This window comes from Pleurodeles waltl, chromosome 5, assembly GCF_031143425.1.
Source record: "Pleurodeles waltl isolate 20211129_DDA chromosome 5, aPleWal1.hap1.20221129, whole genome shotgun sequence".
In the NCBI taxonomy this organism is placed as follows: domain Eukaryota; kingdom Metazoa; phylum Chordata; class Amphibia; order Caudata; family Salamandridae; genus Pleurodeles; species Pleurodeles waltl.
In genome coordinates, this window is record NC_090444.1 from 97,427,881 (window position 1) to 97,452,356 (window position 24,476).

The window sequence follows — 24,476 nt, forward strand, 5'->3', positions numbered from 1 at the left end:
TTGGCACAGGGGCTTGCTTTAGGGATCTTATCACAGCACTGGTCGGGGGGCTTCACTGTGCAGACATCTCACCTCCACACCAGGGAGAGATCCGCAGTTTTGGGGAACAATTCAATATTACCCCCCCCACCCCTCAGATCTGTGGAAAGCAGTGGTTAATTTGTAAAACAAGAAGTGCCAGGTCCCCAGTCTGGAGGCCAATGCAGCTTGCACCATCCATAGCCCCTGCCAGCACTGCCAATGACAGTACCAACACAACTACTAACCATCACACTCCTGCAAGTGTGACGATTCAAACTGTTTAAGACCCCCAAAAACTAAAAGACTGGCTTGGGTGGCACGTATTAGTGATTGTTAATATATAATAAGTTAATAAGCAGCTGTTGTTGTGCTCATACCCATATTTGGCAGACAGTGCCACCATGTGGCAGACTGTCAGAAGTGCGGATGCTCAGAATTTAGTGCCAACCAACGAAACCACCGGCTCAAATTTAGCACTGGTGGAGACACAAGCGCTCCAGATATCTCACCTCAGCTCTGGTGACAGTGAAGAGAGGACAGTGTTGGAGAGGTGCAGATATCTCACCTCAGTTCGGAGATAGGACAGTGTTGGAGAGGTGCAGATATCTGACATGAGTTCGGAGAGAGGAGAGTGTTGGAGAGGTGCAGGTATCTGACCTCAGTTCGGAGAAAGGAGAGTGTTGGAGAGGAGGAGAGTGTTGGAGAGGTGCAGATATCTGACCTGAGTTCGGAGAGAGGAGAGTGTTGAAGAGGTGCAGGTATCTGACCTCAGTTCGGAGTAAGGAGAGTGTTGGAGAGGAGGAGAGTGTTGGAGAGGTGCAGATATCTGACCTGAGTTCGGAGAGAGGAGGAGAGTGTTGGAGAGGTGCAGATATCTCTCCTCAGTTCGGAGAGAGGAGAGTGTTGGAGAGAGGACAGTGTTGGAGAGGTGCAGATATCTCACCTCAGTTCGGAGAGAGGAGAGTGTTGGAGAGGAGGAGGGTGTTGGAGAGGTGCAGATATCTCACCTCAGTTGGGAAAAGCGGCCGCCCCGCAGTGGGGGGGCGCGTCCCGTTAGGAGACGGGGCCTCCAGGGCCCTGGGGCACTCCCCCCTTTCCTTCTGCCGGGGGTGCCGAAGTTCGGCCGGATTTCCGCCCTGGCGCCTCGCGAGGCGTTAGGGCGGAAGTCAATCCTGCAGGGGGCATGACGTGGGGCCGACGTTCGCCTTGCGCCGGTTCCGGCCGCCGCATACTGGTGGGGGGCTATTTAAGGCCCCCTCAAGAAGGCTAGACATTCTTTTCCTGTGTGCGGCGGCGGGACCTGGTGCGCGGCCCGCGATTGTTGTGGATGTGGCGTCGGTGTGGCCGGGATCGGCGGCAAAACATTGGCGGTATGAAGGGGGGTCGGAGGGGTCCCGGTCTCCTCCTGGGCATCCTTTTTCGTTGGCGCATTGGCCCCGTTTGGGTAAGCACATGGGGTATTTGGCTTCATGGGCAGAGCTCCCGATTCTGCAACTGGAGATCGGGGTTCGAGTCTTGCGGCAAAACATTGGCAGTATGAAAGGGGGTCGGAGGGGTCCCGGTCTCCTCCTGGGCATCCCTTTTCATTGGCGCATTGGCCCCGTTTCGGTAAGCACATGGGGTATTTGGCGTCATGGGCAGAGCTCCCGATTCTGCAACTGGAGATCGGGGTTCGAGTCTTAGCGTGGCATCAACATGCATGTTATTCTGGCCACATCTTTAGGCACGCGTGCTGCCGGGGGGGTGGCTCGCGCTATTGGCGGTTTGGCAAAAACTATGTGGAAACTAAGGCTTTAATCATTAGGCTCTATACCTTGCTAGAGCAAATGCGTGTCTATGATGTTTTAAATAGAATGAGGGTTATTACTTCGGCCGTAACTTCACGTTGGTCGCAGAGACAAATCGCCATATGTGCTAGAGCGAATGCGTGTCTGTGATGTTATTTTCACAAAGGTCGTTATTACTTCTGCTTTAAACTTAACGTTGGCCGCAGAGAAAAATCGCCATCTGTGCTAGAGCGAATGCGGGTCTGTGAGGTTATTTTCACAAAGATTGTTATTACTTCGCAGGGGTTAATCCGGCCGGCCATGGTAGACCGCCCGTACCGTGTTAAGCATGTACGGTTGTTTATTAACATCTGCAAGGCTTTATCGTTAGGCTCCTTACCTTGCTGGAGTGAAGGCTCGTCGGTGCAGTAATTAGTACAAAAATGGTTATTACTTCTGCTTTAACTTCATGTTGGTCGCAGAAACAAATTACCGACTTTATGTTGCACCGTTTTTTACTGTCGTGGGTGAGCTAATTCTCACGCTACTCTGGGCCTTTTTGGGCGGTGATTAATCCGGCATAGTTATGAGTTTGGTGGACCGCCCGCGCCGGGTTAAGTCTATCGTGTCCTAGTTCAATTTACAGCGGGTTGTCCAAGTAGAACTATTGATCCCAAAAGCGCCCGAGGTTAACATGTCCAGTGACGATCGGAACATGTTTACAAGAATTCTAATTCACTAAACCATCAGCGGTGCTATGTGCAGCGTAGCGATTTACAGTGCAATGTCAGGGTAGTACTCTCGAATGGGTCTCCCACATCTAATGCCTCTATTTCGGGCTCTGAACGCGTGCCTAGGCTTGGCATGCTACCTGGCTTGCGAGGCGGGGCGTCAGCTGTCCTAGCAGCCTTTTGGAAGTGTGGTGTTGGGTTTGGAGCGCTGTGTTTTGGGTCGCTAGAGCGCCTGCCTCATAATGAGGAGATCCTGAGGTCAAAATATCAACGGTTCCTTGAGTATATTCTATTTTATATAGCTTCTTTACTGTCATGATGGTTTTTAATCATTGCGAGCTGATATCCGTTGCGCGTAAATGGATGCTGCCAGGGATCCCTCACAGCAGTCTGGTGGCTGAGCCATACTGGGCTGGGAGGGTGTTATGACTGTCATTAAGTCAGGTACCGGTGTCTAGGGGTACTTGGTGATCAAAGGGGAGCATGTTGTGGTAATTTTATGGCTACCAACACAAAAGAGGGCATCTTTACTGTTCTAGTTCGCCCTATAGTGTTTGTTCTTAGGTGCTGAATTAGTCATGTTCAATGGAAATTGTTGTAGCAAACATGCGGACACCCATCCATGTGGTGTACCTGTGCTGTGTTGTTCGTTAGTACACTCCACGGTATGGTTGGGAGTTATGGAATGCTGTAGCTGATACTCTCACCATAGGCAAATGGCGGGAAGCGCGGTCATTCCCTAGGGAAGATTTGCACTTTGCTGGGTTTAGTTGCACATTAAGGAGCTATAGCTCAGTGGCAAGGTCTAGGGCCTCTGGGCAGCCCCCCCCCGGTCAGGGGTCCGTAAACTTGATGAACGAGGAATCGGAGTATGGGAAGGTGGGTTCGTACCCTCGTGTGTACTGGGCCTTGTTATGGTGTCTGATATATCGCACTGGATTTGCATCGCCAATAGAAGTTCGCCCAGACTACGCTTCCTTCTTAGTTAAGAAAGGCATTTCTCTCCTTCTTTTGGCTGGTTAACGAACAGTCACTTCCTTTCATAGGTAACAACAAAATAAATAGTGTTCTATGAATTATCATCAAGTGTAGTTGCTTTTCGCATAAGTACATTGGGTCTACAGTTTCTTTTGAACTAACTACTCTCCTTTGAGGTAGTTCGCTCTCAGGTTAGAATCATTTCTTAATCAACACACATACGGTATGAATCCTTGGTGCTGGGTCTACATATATACTTTAACAGCATTCCTGTTCCCGAGTGTAGATTTAGGGGGTTATTCCAACTTTGGAGGAAGTGGTAATCCGTCCCAAAAGTGACGGTAAAGTGACGGATATACCACCAGCCGTATTACAAGTCCATTATATCCTATGGAACTAGTAATACGGCTGGTGGTAAATCCGTCACATTTGGGACGGATTACCACCTCCTCCAAAGTTGGAATAACCCCCTTAGTGTCTTGTTTATCAATGGTTCACCTTCTCGGCGAGACAGACGAGACGCCTCGCTGTTTCTTAGGGAGGGACGAAAGTCCTCAGGCTGGAGGTGCTTTGTTCACAAGGGTGCTAAGGGGTGATGGGGCCCTTTCGTCGGAGCATTTCCTCATGGGTAGCGGTGGTTTGTCCTGGTTTTTTTTATTACACAGTTTCATCAGTTGTCCCAAAACTCGGTTAAGTGACCAATACTTCCGGGAGCAGCAGGTTAGAGATACTGGTTGCGCCAATTACTGGTCATTCTGATTCTAAGGTGGACATTTGCAGGTGAAAATTCAATGAGGAGTGTATGAAGAGGGAACAAATGAAATGTTCCGTTGCTAAAGTCTGGTAGGTCATGTTAGCACTGGTCAGGAACCATGCAAGCTCCATGGGGGAGTGCTTATGTAACATGAAAAGTGGTTAATAGGTATTTGTGCCAGTGGTTATAGTTCTGCTCCTTTCGGCTCATCGCTGCTCATAATTTGCAGACGGGTGTGAGAAGTACCATCAGGTGGAATGAATGGTACAACTGAATTAGGCATTACCAATTAATAAGCATTGAATTCAATCAAGGAGTAGGTCATCCTTGTTAGCAAACTCTAATTCGGAGAGCACGTAGGGGGCTGGGCTTGGTCCCGGGCAGGCATTAATACATAGCAATAATGTAGATCCCCGATTCCTGCTTTAAACTCGGGGCAGGGACGAGGTCAGCGGTTAGGTCTCACGAAGGCAAGGTCGGCACCAAATACTCTCTTGGCACAGAAACAATTTTCCTCAGCAATAATTTGAGGGGGCATTAAATATACGTAATTTAGTGTGCCAAGTTATCATGGCTCACCGCAGGACTTGCATAGAACCTGATGCTACTCTGCGTCTTGCGGTGTTCTCCAGCCTTTAAAGCCTGGGCAGTAGGAAAAGAACCCTAGTCATATACAGAATCTCCAAGGTGGCTCCTGGGGCTGGGGTAGCTTAACCAGCTAGGGTTTGCGTTATTACCTGTAGGCACAGCCGGGGCGCGTGCACTACCAGCACTTAAGGAAGGTCCGGCAAGAAATAGGGTGGGAAGGCTCCTTAGCTCCCTGGTGGTGCCACAATGTCTGCATCTTAGGTAACCAGCAGTGGGAGCTGGTAGATGGAGCTTCTGTTGACCTTTGGTTGCATCGCGGGGTGAAAGGCTTAAACACGAACATATTTCATTGCCTAGTGGCTCGAATTGAGGGGTGTGGGGGCTCCTGCCCCGGGCCACCCTATCTCTCACCTATGGCGGGTGAGATACCTAATCATTTGGGAGCCCACCCCCTTTATCCTTTTTGAGGTCAGAACAATGAATACCAATTTTACAGTAACCAAGCTACTGTGAGTCCGTAAATGACTCAGGCAATTCAAAGGGGTACCCGTGTGATACCTGTTCAGTTCCTTGCCCTTGGGTTCATAGGTATGTTTGTCAAATACATATCTCTTCGTTCCGTTAATTGGCGCTGTTCCATCATGGTGGTGTTGGCAGAAGGGCACCGATGTGCGCCAGCATGACTGCACTCACATCTCATGAGTCATTGCACAGCTTACACGAGTCCCTCCCTTCTCGAGCCTTGGGGCTCCTTTCCCTGCCCAATGCAAGCCTAGCGGGAGGGCATAGCAAACCCTCGCTGGGTCAATTGCAGGTTGTCTCCCTCTCTCTCTCTCTCCTTAGCGGGCCGTCTCTCTCTCGCCCTGTTGCTGGAACCCCCGTGGTCCCACTCCCTAGGAGGCCGGTTCCGGCCAGAACCCTATGATGCTTCAGCAACATTCGGCTGAGACCGCAGCGAGCAGCTGCTCATTTGACTTAAAGGCATCCTGTTGGTGGGCAGTTGAAATCTGTAAGGCAGCAACCCCCAATTCCTGTTAGAGAGGTGTGCACTTCCTCAGCAAGGTTTTCCTTCACACGGGTGAAGATGAACGGGTTCGGTATTGGCCCTCTTCAGACAAGGCGGCGGACTCAGGAGTAACCGAGGCCCCAACTGGTTATTTGGCAGTCATTTCTTCAAGGCGGCGGCAAACGGTGGTACGTTCTCGGGGTAAGCAGGAGCAAGCGGCTAGGGCCCCCCCTGTCTGCTGCTGGCGTTGTATTCAGCCGGTGATGCATTGACAAATGCTATTCTGCTTCGCTTATGCCTCGCTTCTGTAAAACACACTCATGCTTGTTTTCTTCTGTTTCAGTAGCTGGATGGGTTATGAATGCTCAGTCACTCCTTTGTCTGGCGGGCGGCTTACAGGTTGCCTCCGCTCCGTAAGCCCAGGCCGACATGGGCTGCGCAGCATGCACAGTGGTGATTGTTGGGCTGAGAGTCGCTCACCTACAACGACTGGTCCTGAAGGTGGAGGGGGGCGGGGGACTTCTGTTCCCGGACCTCATTGCCGTATACAGGTGAGACTTGGTCATGGAAGGGTAAGCCTACCATGGTACTGCCCCGGTTCAGGGCATACGGGGAATACCCTACATAAGACTAGTGGTGGTGCAATCAGATGCTAAGAACAGGGTGCATATCTCTGATGTGGGCACGGACCGATGCAGTGAGGTCATTGGGGCCTTTTTCCCATGGTTCATTTTCGGTGGGGAGGGCGAAGGACCCTGGGCCCCTGGTCGCCTTCAACACTGCCCGGGCCCAGGGCGCTTATGGATTATCCCCCACAAACTGCTGAAAGGCGCGCACATGTTTCACAGTGACCAGGTTCATTTATCTGACGAAGGAACCAACCAATTTATCCGTGACATGTGGGTTTTTTGCCTGCAGCCTCTTTTTTGGGTGGGGAGGGCGAATGACCTTTTGGGCCCTGGTCGCCCTTGTGGCGGAAATTGAGATAAAAAATGTGACTAGAAACAATAGGAGGGGGTCCCCAAGGTGGGGCCCCCAGGAGGACATCTGGGATAGGATCCTGAAGTTCTGAGCCAACCAGCGGATGTACACACCAGATCAGGGGGTAAGAGACCTCAGATCGCTGGGGGAGAACATGGGGCTCCAGCTCTTGGCTCCCCCCATTACACCCCAGGGCTGATTGGTGTTTGGAGGGGGGGCGGAACCCGAAACTGGAGGACAAGATACCATGTAGGCAGGGTAACCGTCCCTCATATGGATACAGGTGAGACATGGGTCACCTGTGTGGTCCAAATGGTGATTCAGGACAGGAAGGGATCCTGTCAGATTGGTTATGGTCAAAAGAATTTCTCAGTAACATATAAATAAAAATGTTTTCCCTGTTGACTAACCTTGCTATACTTGCTATTTGATGTTTGGCTTGTTGAAGTTATGAGTTATTTTGAATTATGTCTTTTTGAAATAAAAGATACTTCTTCCAACGAGTAAAGCTTGTCGTCTCATGTATTCCTGGCGGGGGGAGTGTGGGCTGCTTTGGAGGCCTCCGGATCCTAGGGAAAAGCACCCGCCCCGCAGTGGGGGGGCGCGTCCCGTTAGGAGACGGGGCCTCCAGGGCCCTGGGGCACTCCCCCCTTTCCTTCTGCCGGGGGTGCCGAAGTTCGGCCGGATTTCCGCCCTGGCGCCTCGCGAGGCGTTAGGGCGGAAGTCAATCCTGCAGGGGGCATGACGTGGGGCTGACGTTCGCGTGCGCCGGTTCCGGCTGCCGCATACTGGTGGGGGGCTATTTAAGGCCCCCCCAAGAAGGCTAGACCTTCTTTTCCTGTGTGCGGCGGCGGGACCTGGTGCGCGGCCCGCGATTGACCCACCCACCCTCTCCTTTATGTTTAGTAGTTTGGAAAGATGTTGGAAAATTGAGATAAAAAATGTGACTAGAAACAATAGGAGGGGGTCCCCAAGGTGGGGCCTCCAGGAGGACATCTGGGATAGGATCCTGAAGTTCTGAGCCAACCAGCGGATGTACACACCAGATCAGGGGGTAAGAGACCTCAGATCGCTGGGGGAGAACATGGGGCTCCAGCTCTTGGCTCCCCCCATTACACCCCAGGGCTGATTGGTGTTTGGAGGGGGGGCGGAACCCGAAACTGGAGGACAAGGTACCGTGTAGGCAGGGTAACCGTCCCTCCTATGGATACAGGTGAGACATGGGTCACCTGTGTGGTCCAAATGGTGGTTCAGGACAGGAAGGGATCCTGTCAGATTGGTTATGGTCACAAGAATTTCTCAGTAACATGTAAATAAAAATGTTTTCCCTGTTGACTAACCTTGCTATACTTGCTATTTGATGTTTGGCTTGTTGAAGTTATGAGTTATTTTGAATTATGTCTTTTTGAAATAAAAGATACTTCTTCCAACGAGTAAAGCTTGTCTCTCGTGTATTCCTGGCGGGGGGAGTGTGGGCCGCTTTGGAGGCCTACGGAGAGAGGAGAGTGTTGAAGAGGTGCAGGTATTTGACCTCAGTTCGGAGAGTGGAGAGTGTTGAAGAGGTGCAGGTATCTGACCTGAGTTTGGAGAGAGGAGAGTGTTGGAGAGAAGGACAGTGTTGGAGAGAAGGACAGTGTTGGAGAGGTGCAGATATCTCACCTCAGTTCTGAGACAGGACAGTGTTGGAGAGGTGCAGGTATCTCACCTCAGTTCGGAGAGAGGACAGTGTTGGAGAGAAGGACAGTGTTGGAGAGGTGCAGGTATCTCACCTCAGTTCGGAGAGAGGACAGTGTTGGAGAGAAGGACAGTGTTGGAGAGGTGCGGGTATCTCACCTCAGTTCTGAGACAGGACAGTGATGGAGAGGTGCAGGTATCTCACCTCAGTTCTGAGACAGGACAGTGTTGGAGAGGTGCAGGTATCTCACCTCAGTTCGGAGAGAGGACAGTGTTGGAGAGGTGCAGGTATCTCACCTCAGTTCTGAGACAGGGCAGTGTTGGAGAGGTGCAGATATCTCACCTCAGTTCGGAGACAGGACAGTGTTGGAGAGAAGGACAGTGTTGGAGAGGTGCAGATATCTCACCTCAGCTCGGGTGACAGTGAAGAGAGGACAGTGTTGATGAGGTGCAGGTATCTCACCTCAGTTCGGAGACAGGACAGTGTTGGAGAGGTGCAGGTATCTGACCTCAGCTCGGAGACAGGACAGTGTTGGAGAGGTGCAGATATCTCAGCTCGGGTGACAGTGAAGAGAGGACAGTGTTGGAGAGGGTCAGGTATCTCACCTCAGTTCGGAGACAGGACAGTGTTGGAGAGGTGCAGGTATCTCACCTCAGTTCGGAGACCGGACAGTGTTGGAGAGGTGCAGATATCTGACCTGACTTCGGAGAGAGGACAGTGTTGGAGAGAGGACAGTGTTGGAGAGGTGCAGGTATCTCACCTCAGTTCGGAGAGAGGACAGTGTTGATGAGGTGCAGGTATCTCACCTCAGTTCGGAGAGAGGACAGTGTTGGAGAGGTGCAGGTATCTCACCTCAGTTCGGAGACAGGACAGTGTTGGAGAGGTGCAGGTATCTCACCTCAGTTCGGAGACAGGACAGTGTTGGAGAGGTGCAGATATCTCAGCTCGGGTGACAGTGAAGAGAGGACAGTGTTGGAGAGGTGCAGGTATCTCACCTCAGTTCGGAGACCGGACAGTGTTGGAGAGGTGCAGATATCTGACCTGAGTTCGGAGAGAGGACAGTGTTGGAGAGAGGACAGTGTTGGAGAGGTGCAGGTATCTCACCTCAGTTCGGAGAGAGGACAGTGTTGATGAGGTGCAGGTATCTCACCTCAGTTCGGAGAGAGGACAGTGTTGGAGAGGTGCAGGTATCTCACCTCAGTTCGGAGACAGGACAGTGTTGGAGAGGTGCAGGTATCTCACCTCAGTTCGGAGACAGGACAGTGTTGGAGAGGTGCAGATATCTCAGCTCGGGTGACAGTGAAGAGAGGACAGTGTTGGAGAGGGTCAGGTATCTCACCTCAGTTCGGAGACAGGACAGTGTTGGAGAGGTGCAGATATCTGACCTGAGTTCGGAGAGAGGACAGTGTTGGAGACAGGACAGTGTTGGAGAGGTGCAGGTATCTCACCTCAGCTCAGGTGACAGTGAAGAGAGGACAGTGTTGGAGAGGTGCAGGTATCTCACCTCAGTTCGGAGACCGGACAGTGTTGGAGAGGTGCAGATATCTGACCTGAGTTCGGAGAGAGGACAGTGTTGGAGAGAGGACAGTGTTGGAGAGGTGCAGGTATCTCACCTCAGCTCGGGTGACAGTGAAGACAGGACAGTGTTGGAGAGGTGCAGGTATCTCACCTCAGCTCAGGTGACAGTGAAGAGAGGACAGTGTTGGAGAGGTGCAGGTATCTCACCTCAGCTCAGGTGACAGTGAAGAGAGGACAGTGTTGGAGAGGTGCAGGTATCTCACCTCAGTTCGGAGACCGGACAGTGTTGGAGAGGTGCAGATATCTGACCTGAGTTCGGAGAGAGGACAGTGTTGGAGAGAGGACAGTGTTGGAGAGGTGCAGGTATCTCACCTCAGCTCGGGTGACAGTGAAGACAGGACAGTGTTGGAGAGGTGCACCTCACTTCTGTGGACAGGACAGCGCTCCAGATATCTCACCTCAGCTCCGTGAAGAGGGCTGTGTAACGGATATCTCACCTCGGCTCTGGTGGGAAAGCCACGCTCCGGTGGTGCAGATACCTCCTCTCAGCGCCAGCTTGCTCCTCTCCTGTATGACTAAGGCTTGAACCCCTCTCTCTGGGATTTGGATGGAGATGTCCCCGAGCCGGGCTTTTGGCGTCTGTTTAAACCTCGGCCTCGCAGCGGCCCGGCTGCTAATAGGCACCTCACAGTCTATGATGATGAGTGGTACCTGTGAGCTGGAGGGGCTCGTGCCTGCCGGCGCGAGGAGGATGAGGCCCGAGGCAGAGCGGGCAGGGGCGCAGCAAGGCCCTGGTGCCACTGCACCTGCTGCCCCATGGGTAGTTAGACCCCAAAGGCCGCTCAAGGCACCATGTTTTCTGGCAGCCTAACCCTCGCTCTGCAAACCCCCCCCCCCCCCCCCCCCCAAACCACCATCCAAAGCCAGTGACCCCTCCGTGAACGAGAGAGCACAGCCTCCGGACGGGCATAGGTGCCATGGTTAAAACGGCGTGGGGGGCTAGGGGCCCCACCAATAATTTAGGATAAGTGCCCAAGGATTGGGCCAGGACCTCTCACACTGTTGACTGAAAGGTGCGCGAGGATCAGGCATTGCCAGGAGCCCCCTTCATTGCCAGGAGCCCCCGTCGTTGCCAGGAGCCTCCCTCAGAAAGTCAAGGTGGGGGAGACTGGTCGACATTGTTCAAGGGGGCCTGAGGTGGGGAGTCAGAGACATACAAGCACTCACGCATTCTAAAATTGAAGGAAGAACATGTACTTATTGAAAAAACTGTCCCTTTAAGTGCACCAAGCACGTGTAGCCATTATTTTGAAATGCATCTTGGTTCATTCAGAAGTCGCCTTCTTATTATGTGAAAAGTACGGTTATGACGTACAGTAGTAAAATAACTTAAATGTTAGTTTCAACCTCTCCATTTAGGTTAATATCTTGTTTTTTATATAGTGCTCAAATAGTCAGTAAGCGTCTTCGGGGCACCAGTAAAATCAAACCATGTTAGACCCGTGAATGTGGTTTATATATGAACATGTGCACTGTAAATTGTATATTTACTTGCATATATAATATACATTGAGAAGTTGTGACCCCTTCTATGAATGCAAATGAGGGCATAATAAGGTTGTGACGACCCTTCTTACGATGAAGGGCCAATGATGCACATTGCCTATGCTAATGTGTCCCTCTCCTATTGTGTTGGGATTTCCAATCTTGGACCTAAGTGTGATAGCGTAATGCATTCTGGGTCTTGTAGTCCTTGCGTGCTTCCATTGAACGAATTAAAGTAACCCATCTGATTGCAGTGAATTGTGGATTAAAAGCCCAGGACTAGAACCAGCGTCAGTGATGGCATGAGGAGAGGTGCTCACCCCATCCCTAAGGTGCCGACGTGGCTCACGATCTTAACTGATGATGGAGGTGCAGTCTTGTGACTTTCCAGAGTGGGGAATAATCGATACTGCTATTAACCAGCTCAGTGGTACTCATTTCATCGACTGAGAAGGATGAAATGCTGTGTCGAACCTGCTAGTACTTGACTCGTCATCATAGGCCTCCTCAGCAGGTGGCGACTGACCCATGAGGCTTTCTCATGAGTATGTTGAAGTACCTCAGGTGAGTGTGCAGCAGGTGCAGTGGAGAGCTGCTGTCCCCTGGGCCCCAGTCCTGGCAGGCATCCTGTACCCTGAAAGATGTAGTCAAGACTCTAGCGGCTTCCTGGGGACTAGTGATGGATGTAAAACATACACACACGAGCAGCAGGAGCATAGATAGACGAATTACTACATAGCATCAAGCACAGCATCTAGAGACCACCTTGACTCTGTGCTGACAACCTCAGGACCGTGACGGGCGCCTATACTCGGATAGCGCCAGTGAACGCTACAAGTGGTAGAAATGTGCTATGGCGAGTGAAATAACTCAACGAGATGAGAGCTCCTGAGCACACGAGGCTCCGACAGTTTGGAAGACAGAGAATAGGTGGCAGAATTATTCAAAGCCTGACTTACACCGAGGCAAGCACCCCTCTACCCGGGAGGCTGAACCGGGTAACAGCACGCCAAGCGCCCTGATGAGAAGATGCGCTAGACATCGTCGTGATGATGCAGGGAGGGCTCACCCGGTCATCCGCGTGTGCGTGGGAAGGAGAATAAACTCGTCTCTAACAGGCCACCTGCCATTAACGGTTGTTAATTGCCCGCCCCTCGTTACACACCCTTTCAATTAACAGCAGTTAACGACCTTTGCAGAGGGTGGTATCCAACGCCCTCGGAAGACGGCAACAAGGCTTGAGGGATAAAATGTTCCTACGTCCTCCCGATAGGTTTGATAATATAGCTCGTTCTTTTCTGCGCTACACGCCCTTTCACATTCATTCAATCATTCACTGTACACTTACGTCACTCGTGCCTAACATTTTGAGAAGGAACAACAACAATCCCTTAAGTTGAAATTTCCTCCACTACAATACAACATAGAAACTAGGCATGACGTGAAATGTTATAATGACGGAGAAATCCAATCGGGCACAACAGGATTTCGTTAATACTCAGGCATTCGACAGGTGACATAGAATTATATACAATAAGAAGGTCAGAGTACTTAGGTACGCATACTCCTAAAAACTCAAACAAAAGAAATACAGAAAAATTAGTCAAGGTACTCCAGTCGAGGATGTTTCGATCCCTTTGTATTGTATATAATTCTGTCACACGTCGAATGCCTGAGTATTAATCAAACCCTATTGTGCCAGATTGGATTTTCCGGCTTTATTACGTTTCACGTGAGGCCTAGTTTCCCCACTAATTGATGTTTTAAGGTCAATAAATGCAATATAGTTTCCATTTGGAAATTTAACATAGACTCCACTGTGTATCTATGTTGTACTATACTGGAGAAAATGTTCACTTGAGAGATCGTTGTTCCTTCTCAAAATACTTTATCCTGGTCCCGGAGTACCCGTGGGTTCCATTCCATTGTTTACATAGAGTAACTGGTACCGAACAGTCATTCCGCAGGGGTGGCACCATGGGGTGAGCTTTGCATCACTCCCACACCCTGCAGAAACAGATACCAATTATTACTGGCGTGTTCAAAATATTTAACAGGACCGACGTTTCAGGGTCAGGCGATTTTTCTCGTGTCTACACAGCCGCATCTAGGTACTTCTAGGCTCCACAGGAGGGTCCAGTTCAGTGGTCTCCAAACTTTTTAATGTCGCCCCCCCAGTTGAAAAATAAAAATCATTGGGCCCCCCTTCGGAATTTTTCACAATTATTTTATAAAGATTGCAATGTTTAAATATGTCTAGACCTATTTAAACATTGCAGTTAAGTACTGGTACCTTTTTAAAAATGTAATAACATGCTTCTGCTTAAAACAAAGGCCTGTTATCTGTATAATGCTTCTTTTGGCCAGAGTCTGGCGCCCCCCCCACTCCCCCCCCCCCGGGACCACTTGAGGCCCCCCTACGACCCCTCCCTCAGTTTGAAGACCTCTGGTCCAGTTGCTTTTTTTAGCGCTTAACACTGGCCTTCGGACCGGACGAAATTCCTCTGCATTCTGACAAATACAGACGCTGACACACCGGGTGCTGACGTCAATTGCACGAGATTCACAACATTTTAATAAATAATATTAATCACTGGCCCATTAAATAGTGCTTCCTAGAGCATCAATAGTTGCTAAGCACTGCTGATAACAGATGTTACTATTGCCACAAGTACTCAATTTACCGATTTCGGAATGATATAATCCTAAATTGACCCTGCCAGTGTTCGTGATGACAGTAGATTTCAAAGTGAGTCCATCCTGTTGGCTTGGGAGGGGTGAGGGTGGTGCTCCAATGAAGCCAAACTTACAACCACCGTCTCTTGGTTACAAAATCGTATGAAAACGAATTATGGAAATCTAGCCCCATTGCTGCAATCTCTAAACCAATGACAGCTGTTCACCATCTTTAATGAGAGCTAACTACAATACTTAAAAAAAAAAACTTTGACCATCAAAACACTCCAGCGTTCTTAAATGTTTTAATAGCCTGTTTCTTTTCTCCAGCCATCTGCTTTCCTGTGTTTTTTTTTTATTTCACAGCTCGCCTCGCAATCCCACGTTAGGATGGATGGACTTGTGAGTGGGTGTTTAAAAGATCCAACGCCTCCTCTGATGTTCTTGGCTGTTTTTCTGCAATAAAGTTTTAAGAAGTCTTTGTTTCCTAACCAGAAACAGCCAGTCCATGCACCTAGTCAGTGTAGATAACAGGCTCCGGTGAGGCACCTTTAATGAGCCTAGACGTGCCCAGCAGCTCACTGATGCTCTAGAAGCCTGAAAGATGGTGCATTTAAATTTGTGGTAACTGTTGACAGATTGTGCAGAATTGTACTTTCCTTTATAGTCGTCTTGGTTAAACAGGTTCAATTTAATTCAGCTAGACCTGTCTTGTAAGAGCAGACCTGCCAACTCACATAGTGCCACCGTGTGACACACGTTTTTAACTCCCTTCCCACTGTCACACGGTGCAGAGCCGAACTCACAGGGTGGCGCGGAAGACAAGCGCAAACCACTGCACGAAATAGCTTTCCAGCTTGTCTCTGGAGGTCGTAAGCAGTCGATGTCAATTAAGGGGGTGTGCAAACATCCTGGGACATCGGGCACAGCCCATACGACCCATTTTTTTTTTTTTTGGGTGGGAAGAGGGGTTGTGGGGGTGCAGGGTGCTTCTTAGGTTGCTCTCAGCATGAGGTCCCACCCCATCCAAGGCCCCGCCTCTCCTCACATGGTGAAATATATTTATAAGCATGAACGCCATTTAAGAGTCGCCAGGGGTCGCAGCTGCGACCCCCTGCCTTCCCCTTTGCTACCCCTTGCCCCAGATGTGGCAGATTCAGTGCCCGGATTGGAACACAGAGGTAGCTTGTCAGTTGGGACCCCACTCTTTGTTTTCTGACATTTTTTCTTTACACTAATAGTGAATAATACTGTATTATTCACTATTAGTGTAATAAAAATGCAGAACAATTAGTTGGAATATGACCCTTCCCTGGCAGCCGAGGTAAGTAGAACATGTTTTTAAATATATGTTGTGTGCGTAGCTGCAGGTGAGAGTGTGTTTATGTGAGAATGTGTGTAAGTGTTAATTTGTGTGTATGTGTAAGTGTGTGTGAGTGAAGGTCAAAGGGCGTGTGATGTCACTTCCGCTACCCCTGTCATGTCGGTGACGTCTATGTTTATAAGCTGGCAGGTCTGCAGGAGTAATCCCAAGGAAGAGGCCTTGCTTCGGGGCTTCTGGGAAGGTAAAAGGCTTGCGTCATTGGTGGTACCCGGGCAGGCCTCAGATGGTGTGGTCCTAAAATATTGAATCTTTAATATCAACATGGACGTACATTCCCAACATCAGGCACCACTATAGGATCAAGGTACATAGATGTGGAGTTAGAATAGTAAATCTACACTTCCCTATATGTGCTTTCCTTAACGTTATGATGGTAGCGAATATTTTGGAGTTGATCTAAGTGCTGGTCCATAACACTGACCTAGATAGCTTGGCGTACAACTGCCTCTGACACGTCTGCGTAATTCAGGTATACGTTCTCCAAGGACTTCTCATGTGCTTCCTCCGAGGATTTAATCACTGCTTCATGGCCACCCTGTGTGACATGCTCGGCACTTGCGAGCTGCCTCTCTGAATACACCATATATGTATCTAACAATGACTGTCGGATGTGTTTCGGTCACTTTCCAAGTGTCAGAGAGACTTCAGCAGGGCTCTGAGGTCAATAAATGAAGAAAGCTTAAGCACATACTTTTTACATCTCCCATTAAGGATGAAACATACTTTTTAGAGATGACTAATGGTACAGGTAGGTATACACTTATATAAGTTGTCCTAAACAATAATAACAGCTGTGGCGCAGTGCTTGTGGAAGGTGAAGACATTTATGGAAGGAACATATGCAAAAAGAAATGACATAACTTGGTTCGTGAATGTAGTATTAACCAAATGATGTAAAAACTATAATTAGTGGTTTGCGTTATTGTAATTCTTGTTATCCAAGCTTTCAGATTACGAGACTGTTCACATTTTGACCCACTGCTAATTCATTTGAAAAGAAACCGGATCTCATCAGGACCAAAAACATGGGTGCAACGTGTATAGTGATAAAGGAACATAGATGCTACTGTGAGTAAAAAAAAAAGCAATTCCAAGAAGAGGGGCGAGAGATAGTGCCTGCGTTGGAATGGCTAAAAACCTCATCTGAAGAAGGTGTCACCGGCCTGCACAAGCAAAGTCCTTCATCTAGTGTCAGGGGAGGCGCCACACATCTTCTCTAAAGAATAAAAGACTTACTTGGTATCAGGGCACCAACGCTAAGTGATGAGTCTAGCCTGAATTTCGACAAAAAACTCGCCACAACACCTGAATGGCCACAACACCTGAATGAAAACTTGAGGAAATGACACAGAAGGGTCCTTGAGGTGGGCCGCAACCATTCCAGGCCAGCGCAGCGCCTCGACGCACTCATCACTGTCTAGGAGCACCTATGACAGTGTGTATCTTCCTGTACCATTAGCTAAGTGGCGTAACGAAACTTGAAGCCCCCCCCCCCTGCAAAGTCCGTTGAGGGGGTCCCCTCACCTCTGGACCCAGTCAGGGGGCTGCTGCCCGTGTACTGTGCTGAGGGGGCCTGGAGCGCGGGGGCCTTCCCGCACGCGGGGGCTGCGGGGGCCTTTGTTACTCTACTGCATTAGCTGTGTCTCAAAGATATATGTTGCATCGTTTATGAGAAACGTAAAAAGTATGTGACTAAGCTTTCTTTCATTTATTGTCACTGAGACGGCTGTCCCAGTCTCTCTACTGAGATTTGAAAATTGATCGAAAAAGATGAGATAGAACCATAGAACCATTATATATAATAGACATATATATATCTATTATAATGTTAAAAGCCCAGATTGTCTGATGGATACAGGGTCATTCCAGTGAATTGTTGGCGTTTCTAAAAACTCCAGCACAGGACCTGCCAACTCTTTGTCATTACAATATCACAATATCTAAATCTAAGGTAAAGGAGCCAAAGTGACGTTTCGGCTCACTCAGGTTTCCAGAACATATTCAGTCCTAGTCATACGGGGGTGGAGGGTTAGGCCAGGATCATAAAAGCTTTAAGAATCACTGGTTAAAACTGGTTAATGTATACTCAGTGCCCAGCAAAACGCTGTCCCCCCTGCAAAGGAAGTTTGCAGAGTCCTGCAGGACGACCCGCCCACATGAGCTTCCTTCCGTCACATCCTGCCCCGGGTGGCGCCATGTGGACATTCCTGCCATTTCCGGCCCACGGGGGCTGTGTGGCTGTCCCTGTACGTAGCCCACCAGGCCTTGGACGCTGTTGTCACTTCTGACTTGTGTGCTTTGTGATGTTGTTTGCACAAAGCCTGCAGTCACACCGGGCTGCATTACCTGGCCGTGCTGCCCTGCACCACCTTCTGTCTTGTCATACATGCTGGGTACATGGGCGATGCTGTCTCCGCCCCACACATCACTAGTTCTACAAGTGTTGTAGCAGGATGAGGTCAGAGAGGTGTGGGTTGTGAAGGGATTTGTGTCCGTGGTGGAGCCACCCTGGCACACTTCTGAAGCTCCACCAATCACAGGGCAGTTTACAATTATCACTGATGTCAACAAGCGAGTTTGTCTCCAGTTGGTGATAAACTACATCCAGGCTTGTGATAGGCAGGGTCGGGTCTTTCCACCCCCAGTGTACAGACTGAGCTCCCACCATTCACAGGCTTCGGCCGCGGGCTGGCTTTTTCATTGCTGTTCCCTCCCTGTGTCTGCTCCATGTCCTACTTTAGCACAGTAAGTGCAGTACCTGCACTTCTCTCATTTGAAAGGAAGAGAACCAGCACTTCTCAGCAGGGCTGCACTCTTATAATGGGAGAGAACCAGCACTTCTCAGCAGGGCTGCACTCTTATAATGAAACAGAACCTGCACTTCTCAGCAGGGCTGCACCCTTATAATGGGAGAGAACCAGCACTTCTCAGCAGGGCTGCACTCTATTAATGGGAGAGTACCAGCACTTCTCAGCAGGGCTGCACTCTTATAATGGAAGAGAACCAGCACTTCTCAGCAGGGCTGCACTCTTATAATGGAAGAGAACCAGCACTTCTCAGCAGGGCTGCACTCTTATAATGGGAGAGAACCAGCACTTCTCAGCAGGGCTGCACTCTTATAATGGGAGAGAACCAGCACTTCTCAGCAGGACTGCACTCTTATAATGGAAGAGAACCAGCACTTCTCAGCAGGGCTGCACTCTTATAATGGAAGAGAACAGCACTTCTCAGCAGGGCTGCACTCTTATAATGGAAGAGAACCAGCACTTCTCAGCAGGGCTGCACTCTTATAATGGAAGAGAACAGCACTTCTCAGCAGGGCTGCACTCTTATAATGGAAGAGAACCAGCACTTCTCAGCAGGGCTGCACTCTTATAATGAAACAGAACCTGCACTTCTCAGCAGGGCTGCACCCTTATAATGGGAGAGAACCAGCACTTCTCATCAGGGCTGCACTCTTATAATGGGAGAGAACCAGCACTTCTTAGCAAAGCTGCACTCTTATAATGGAAGAGAACCAGCACTTCTCAGCAGGACTGCACTCTTATAATGGAAGAGAACCAGCACTTCTCAGCAGGGCTGCGCTCTTATAATGGAAGAGAACCAGCACTTCTCAGCAGGGCTGCGCTCTTATAATGGAAGAGAACCAGCACTTCTCAGCATAGCTGCACTCTTATAATGGACGAGAACCAGCACTTCTCAGCAGAGCTGCACTCTTATAATGGACGAGAACCAGCACTTCTCAGCAGGGCTGCACTCTTATAATGGAAGAGAACCAGCACTTCTCAGCAGGGATGCACTCTTATAATGGAAGAGAACCAGCACTTCTCAGCATAGCTGCACTCTTATAATGGAAGAGAACCAGCACTTCTCAGCAGGGATGCACTCTTATAATGGAAGAGAACCAGCACTTCTCAGCAGGGCTGCACTCTTATAATGGAAGAGAACCAGCACTTCTCAGCAGGGATGCACTCTTATAATGGAAGAGAACCAGCACTTCTCAGCATAGCTGCACTCTTATAATGGACGAGAACCAGCACTTCTCAGCAGGGCTGCACTCTTATAATGAAACAGAACCTGCACTTCTCAGCAGGGCTGCACCCTTATAATGGGAGAGAACCAGCACTTCTCATCAGGGCTGCACTCTTATAATGGGAGAGAACCAGCACTTCTTAGCAAAGCTGCACTCTTATAATGGAAGAGAACCAGCACTTCTCAGCAGGACTGCACTCTTATAATGGAAGAGAACCAGCACTTCTCAGCAGGGATGCACTCTTATAATGGAAGAGAACCAGCACTTCTCAGCATAGCTGCACTCTTATAATGGACGAGAACCAGCACTTCTCAGCAGAGCTGCACTCTTATAATGGACGAGAACCAGCACTTCTCAGCAAAGTTGCACTCTTATAATGGAAGAGAACCAGCACTTCTATGCAGGGCTGCACTCTTATAATGGAAGAGTGCCAGCACTTCTCAGCAGGGCTGCACTATATTAATGGGAGAGTACCAACACTTCTCAGCAGGGCTGCACTCTATTAATGGGAGAGTACCAGCACTTCTCAGCAGGGCTGCACTCTTATAATGGAAGAGTGCCAGCACTTCTCAGCAGGGCTGCACTCTTATAATGGAAGAGAACCAGCACTAATCAGCAGGGCTGCACTCTATTAATTGGAGAGAACCAGCACTTCTCAGCAGGGCTGCCCTCTTATAATGGAAGAGAACCAGCACTTCTCAGCAGGGCTGCACTCTATTAATTGGAGAGAACCAGCACTTCTCAGCAGGGCTGCACTCTTATAATGGAAGAGAACCAGCACTTCTCAGCATAGCTGCACTCTTATAATGGACGAGAACCAGCACTTCTCAGCCTGGCTGCACTATATTACTGGGAGAGAACCAGCACTTCTCAGGAGGGCTGCACTCTATTAATGGGAGAGAACCAGCACTTCTCAGCCTGGCTGCACTATATTAATGGGAGAGAGCCAGCACTTCTCAGCCTGGCTGCACTATATTAATGGGAGAGTGCCAGCACTTCTCAGCGGGGCTGCGCTCTATTAATGGGAGAGTACCAGCACTTCTCAGCAGGGCTGCACTCTATTAATGGGAGAGGGCCAGCACATCTCAGCATGGCTGCACTCTATTAATGGGAGAGTGCCAGCACTTCTCAGCAGGGCTGCACTCTATTAAAGGGAGAGAACCAGCACTTCTCAGCGGGGCTGCACTCTATTAATGGGGAGTGCCAGCACTTCTCAACAAGGAGCCCTACTTTTTCTTGGAGCGCAGAAGCACTTATAAGCAGAACTGCACCTCTCTAACTGGGAGAGTATCCGCCCTTCTGAGCAAGGGTGCACGTATTGCATTGGGAGTGTGACAGCACTTCTCAGCAGAACTCCAGTGCCTTTCTCGTGAGAGTACCAGCACTTCTCAGAGCGGTGCAACACGTTTCTTGGGAAAGTATCGGCACTTCTCCGTAGCGGAACATTACTTGTAATGGGAGAGAACCGAAACCTTCAAACAGCGGTGCAGACCTCTTGTTGGGAGAGCACCGCAACTTCCCCGTGGTGGTAAAGCACTCGCCGTGTACAAGGCGGAAACATTTCTGGGTCTATATTTATATTCTTAGCACCTACACAAGGACAGCGGTATTTCCAGTGTATATTTCCACCCCAGCACATTGTACAAGGACAACGATCTTTCCGGGTGTATATTTCCACCTCCATCACCGTGCAGAAGGACAGGGGTATTTCCAGTGTATATTTCCACCCCAGCACCTTGTACAAGGAGAACAGTATTTTCGGATGTACATTTCCACCCCAGCACCGTGCACATGGATAACGGTATTTCCGGGAATATATTTCCACCCCCAGCACAGTGTCCAAGGACTGTAGTATTTCCGGGTGTATATACAACACTGTGCACAAAGACAGCGGTATTTCTAGGTGTATATTTCCACCCCCAGCACCGTGCAGAAGGACAGGGGTATTTCCAGGTGTATATTTCCACCCCCAGCACGTGCACAAGAAGAACAGTATTTTCGGGTGTATATTCCCATCCTCAGCACCGTGTACAAGTACAGCGGGATTTCCGGGTGTATGTTTCTACCGTGTACAATGACAACGGTATTTCGAGACAGCGCCGTGCACAGGGACAGCGGTATTTCCGGGTGTATATTTCCACCCCCGCACCGTGCACTAAGACAGCGGTATGTCAGGGTGTATATTTCCACCCTCAGCACCGTGCACAAGGACAGTAGTATTTCCGGGTGTATATTTCTACCCCCAACACCGTGCACAAGAACAGCGGTATTTCTGGGTGTATATTTCCACCCTCGGCACCGTGCACAAGGACATCGGTATTTCCGGGAGTATCTTTCCACCGTGTACAAGGACTACGGTATTTCCACCCCCAGCACCGTGCAGACGGACAGGGGTATTTCCAGGTGTATATTTCCTCCCCCAGCACCGTGCACAAGGAGGACAGTATTTTCGGGTGTATATTCCCATCCTCAGCACTGTCTAAAAGACAGCGGTATTTCCGGGAGTATCTTTCCACCGTGTACAAGGACAACGGTATTTCCATTGCCAGGGCTGTGCACAGGGACAGCGGTATTTCCAGGTGTATATTTCTACCCCCAGCACCGTGCACAAGGAGAATAGTATTTCTGGGTGTATATTTCCACCCCCAGCACCGTGCACAAGGAGAACAGTATTTTCGGGTGTATATTCCCATCCTCAGCACCGTCTACAAGGACAGCGGTATTTATGGGTGTATATTTCCACCTCCAGCACCGTGCAGAAGGACAGGGGTATTTCCAGGTCTATATTTCCACCCCCAGTACCGTGCACAAGGAGAACAGTATTTTCGGGTGTATATTCCCATCCTCAGCACCGTGTACAAGGACAGCGGTATTTCCGGGTGTATGTTTCTACCGTGTACAATGACAACGGTATTTCGAGACAGCGCCGAGCACAGGGACGGCTGTATTTCCAGGTGTATATTTCCATCACCTGCACCGTGTACAAGGGCGGTGGTACTCTGGGTTCAGTACTTTACTCACACGAGGACGTCTACTCATACATGTCCGAGAGAGGAATCACGCAGCGCTGTAGCTCCCAATGAAAACTTAAGAGCGGACTTTCTAAGCGAGCCACGCCGTGGTGACCAGTGCTTGGTACACGAGGCGCGGACTCACACACACAAACTGCACAACAGTGATGAGGCGGCACAGCCCAGGAGTACAGTCAGTCACCCCAAACCCGGGCTTTCTGCCCTCTCCCTCCATCCTTCCCCCTATGCCCTTCTCCCATCCTCGCCGCCCTCCCTGTAACCACCCGGAGCCCCTCTGTATCTCACTGTTACAGCTCGTTGTCCGCAGGAGAATCCTTCACAAAAGATAATAGCGCCCAGAAGCTGTCAGTCTGCAAGTATTGGCGCCGTCTCGTACCATAGCTACCTATGTAGTCTACACACACTGTGACGGATTCACAAGCTACAGAACCCGGTATAGTGCATGGCGCACTACAGAACACCCCCCACCCCCGCATCACAACACATCATGTAATGAAACCGAATATCACATATCACAGCGAAACGCAACACAACGCACGTCAGACATAAACCACCGCACCGCAATGTCACACAACACAATGTAAGACACAGCATGATATAACACCCTGACAAGTTAACACAACTTAGCAGAGCTTTTAGGAAGTGCCTAGCCCTAAGCGACGGACGTCACCGAAATGCAATCTAACGTATCGGAATATCATATATGATAAAACTGCACCCCATATCATACCATACTGCACTGTGGGGTGGTGCGCCTAAACACATGACGACAAACAGTACTATAACAAAGTCGACCACGAGGAACACCAGTTGGTAAAATGTAAAACTAAATACATCCTAGCAGAGGAAGCCGCCCTGTACTGTAATGTAGCGCCAATTACCACATCACACCTCACCAAACAATGCCATAGCGCGACATATTACACCATACTGCGCCGCGCCGTATAGCATCATAGTCTGTGTCATAGAATACTACAGACACAACGCAGGTGGCTGGCGTTATAGCGCTGCGCGGCTGCGTGTGGGCGCTGCCGCGCCGGTAACTTTAGCCTACCTCGGAAGGCCACCTTGGCGATGCGGTCGCCCTTGCCCCGCAGCTCGGTGACGGTCTTGAGGTGCACTATTAGAGCCATGCCGCGGGAGGATGGAGCCCGGCCGGCTCAGGATGCGGGCACCGGGGATGGACGGAGCGGCGCCGACGGTAGCAGCGGTGCGGTACCTCCCTGCCTCACCACTGCCTGCTGCGCCACGGCGGGGGCTGCTCTGCAGCCCTCCTCCTACCCCGCACTCCTCCGAGGCGCCAGCGCCGGCAGCCCGCCTCCCCTGCTCCCCTTCTGCTGACGGGGATCCCATAAATAATTCACGGGGTCCGGGTCCCTTCTCTCAGCTCAGGTGTTGCGTGCCACCTGACTGCCGGAATCCGGGTGGGTAGCGCCTCGTCGCCTATCGTGTTCGGGGTGCCCGCTAGTGGGCGGAAATCCATTCTGGAACCCCACCTTACCACACCACAGCGAGCTTTAAGGAAAACCAACTCAGCGACAGAAATCAGATATGTGCATTAAAAGCAGCAGGTCAAGATGCCAGGGACGACCCAGAGAATCGTGACCTCAGCCGGCTTCCTTTCTCTAACAGTTTACATCCTCCAAGTACCCCCTAGCTCTCCGAAGCGCTCCAGCCACTGTCAGGCACTCGGAGTGTGACATTACCCCATCAAAGCGCACGTTGTGCCTCTGATGTGGTCGGGCTAATACCGTGTCCTGCTAAATTGTAGGCTACATGTGAATTCCA

At 50.1% G+C, this 24,476-nt stretch overlaps 1 protein-coding gene across 11 annotated transcripts in view; it reads right to left on the minus strand.

The window, feature by feature from the left end:
* The window catches only part of OTOF (otoferlin), an 875,032-nt gene extending 850,765 nt beyond the window's left edge, over positions 1-24,267 (minus strand). For 5 of the 11 annotated variants that reach the window (XM_069233685.1, XM_069233691.1, XM_069233690.1 and 2 more), the window contains exon 1: positions 23,743-24,123. In XM_069233685.1, the coding sequence (XP_069089786.1) occupies positions 23,743-23,821 (79 nt within the window). In that variant the 5' untranslated portion in view covers positions 23,822-24,123. Of the gene's footprint in view, positions 1-23,742 lie in introns of all 11 variants that reach the window. The other 6 variants (XM_069233684.1, XM_069233687.1, XM_069233686.1 and 3 more) reach the window with 4 other exon arrangements.
* Between the last annotated feature and the right edge of the window lie 209 nt (positions 24,268-24,476).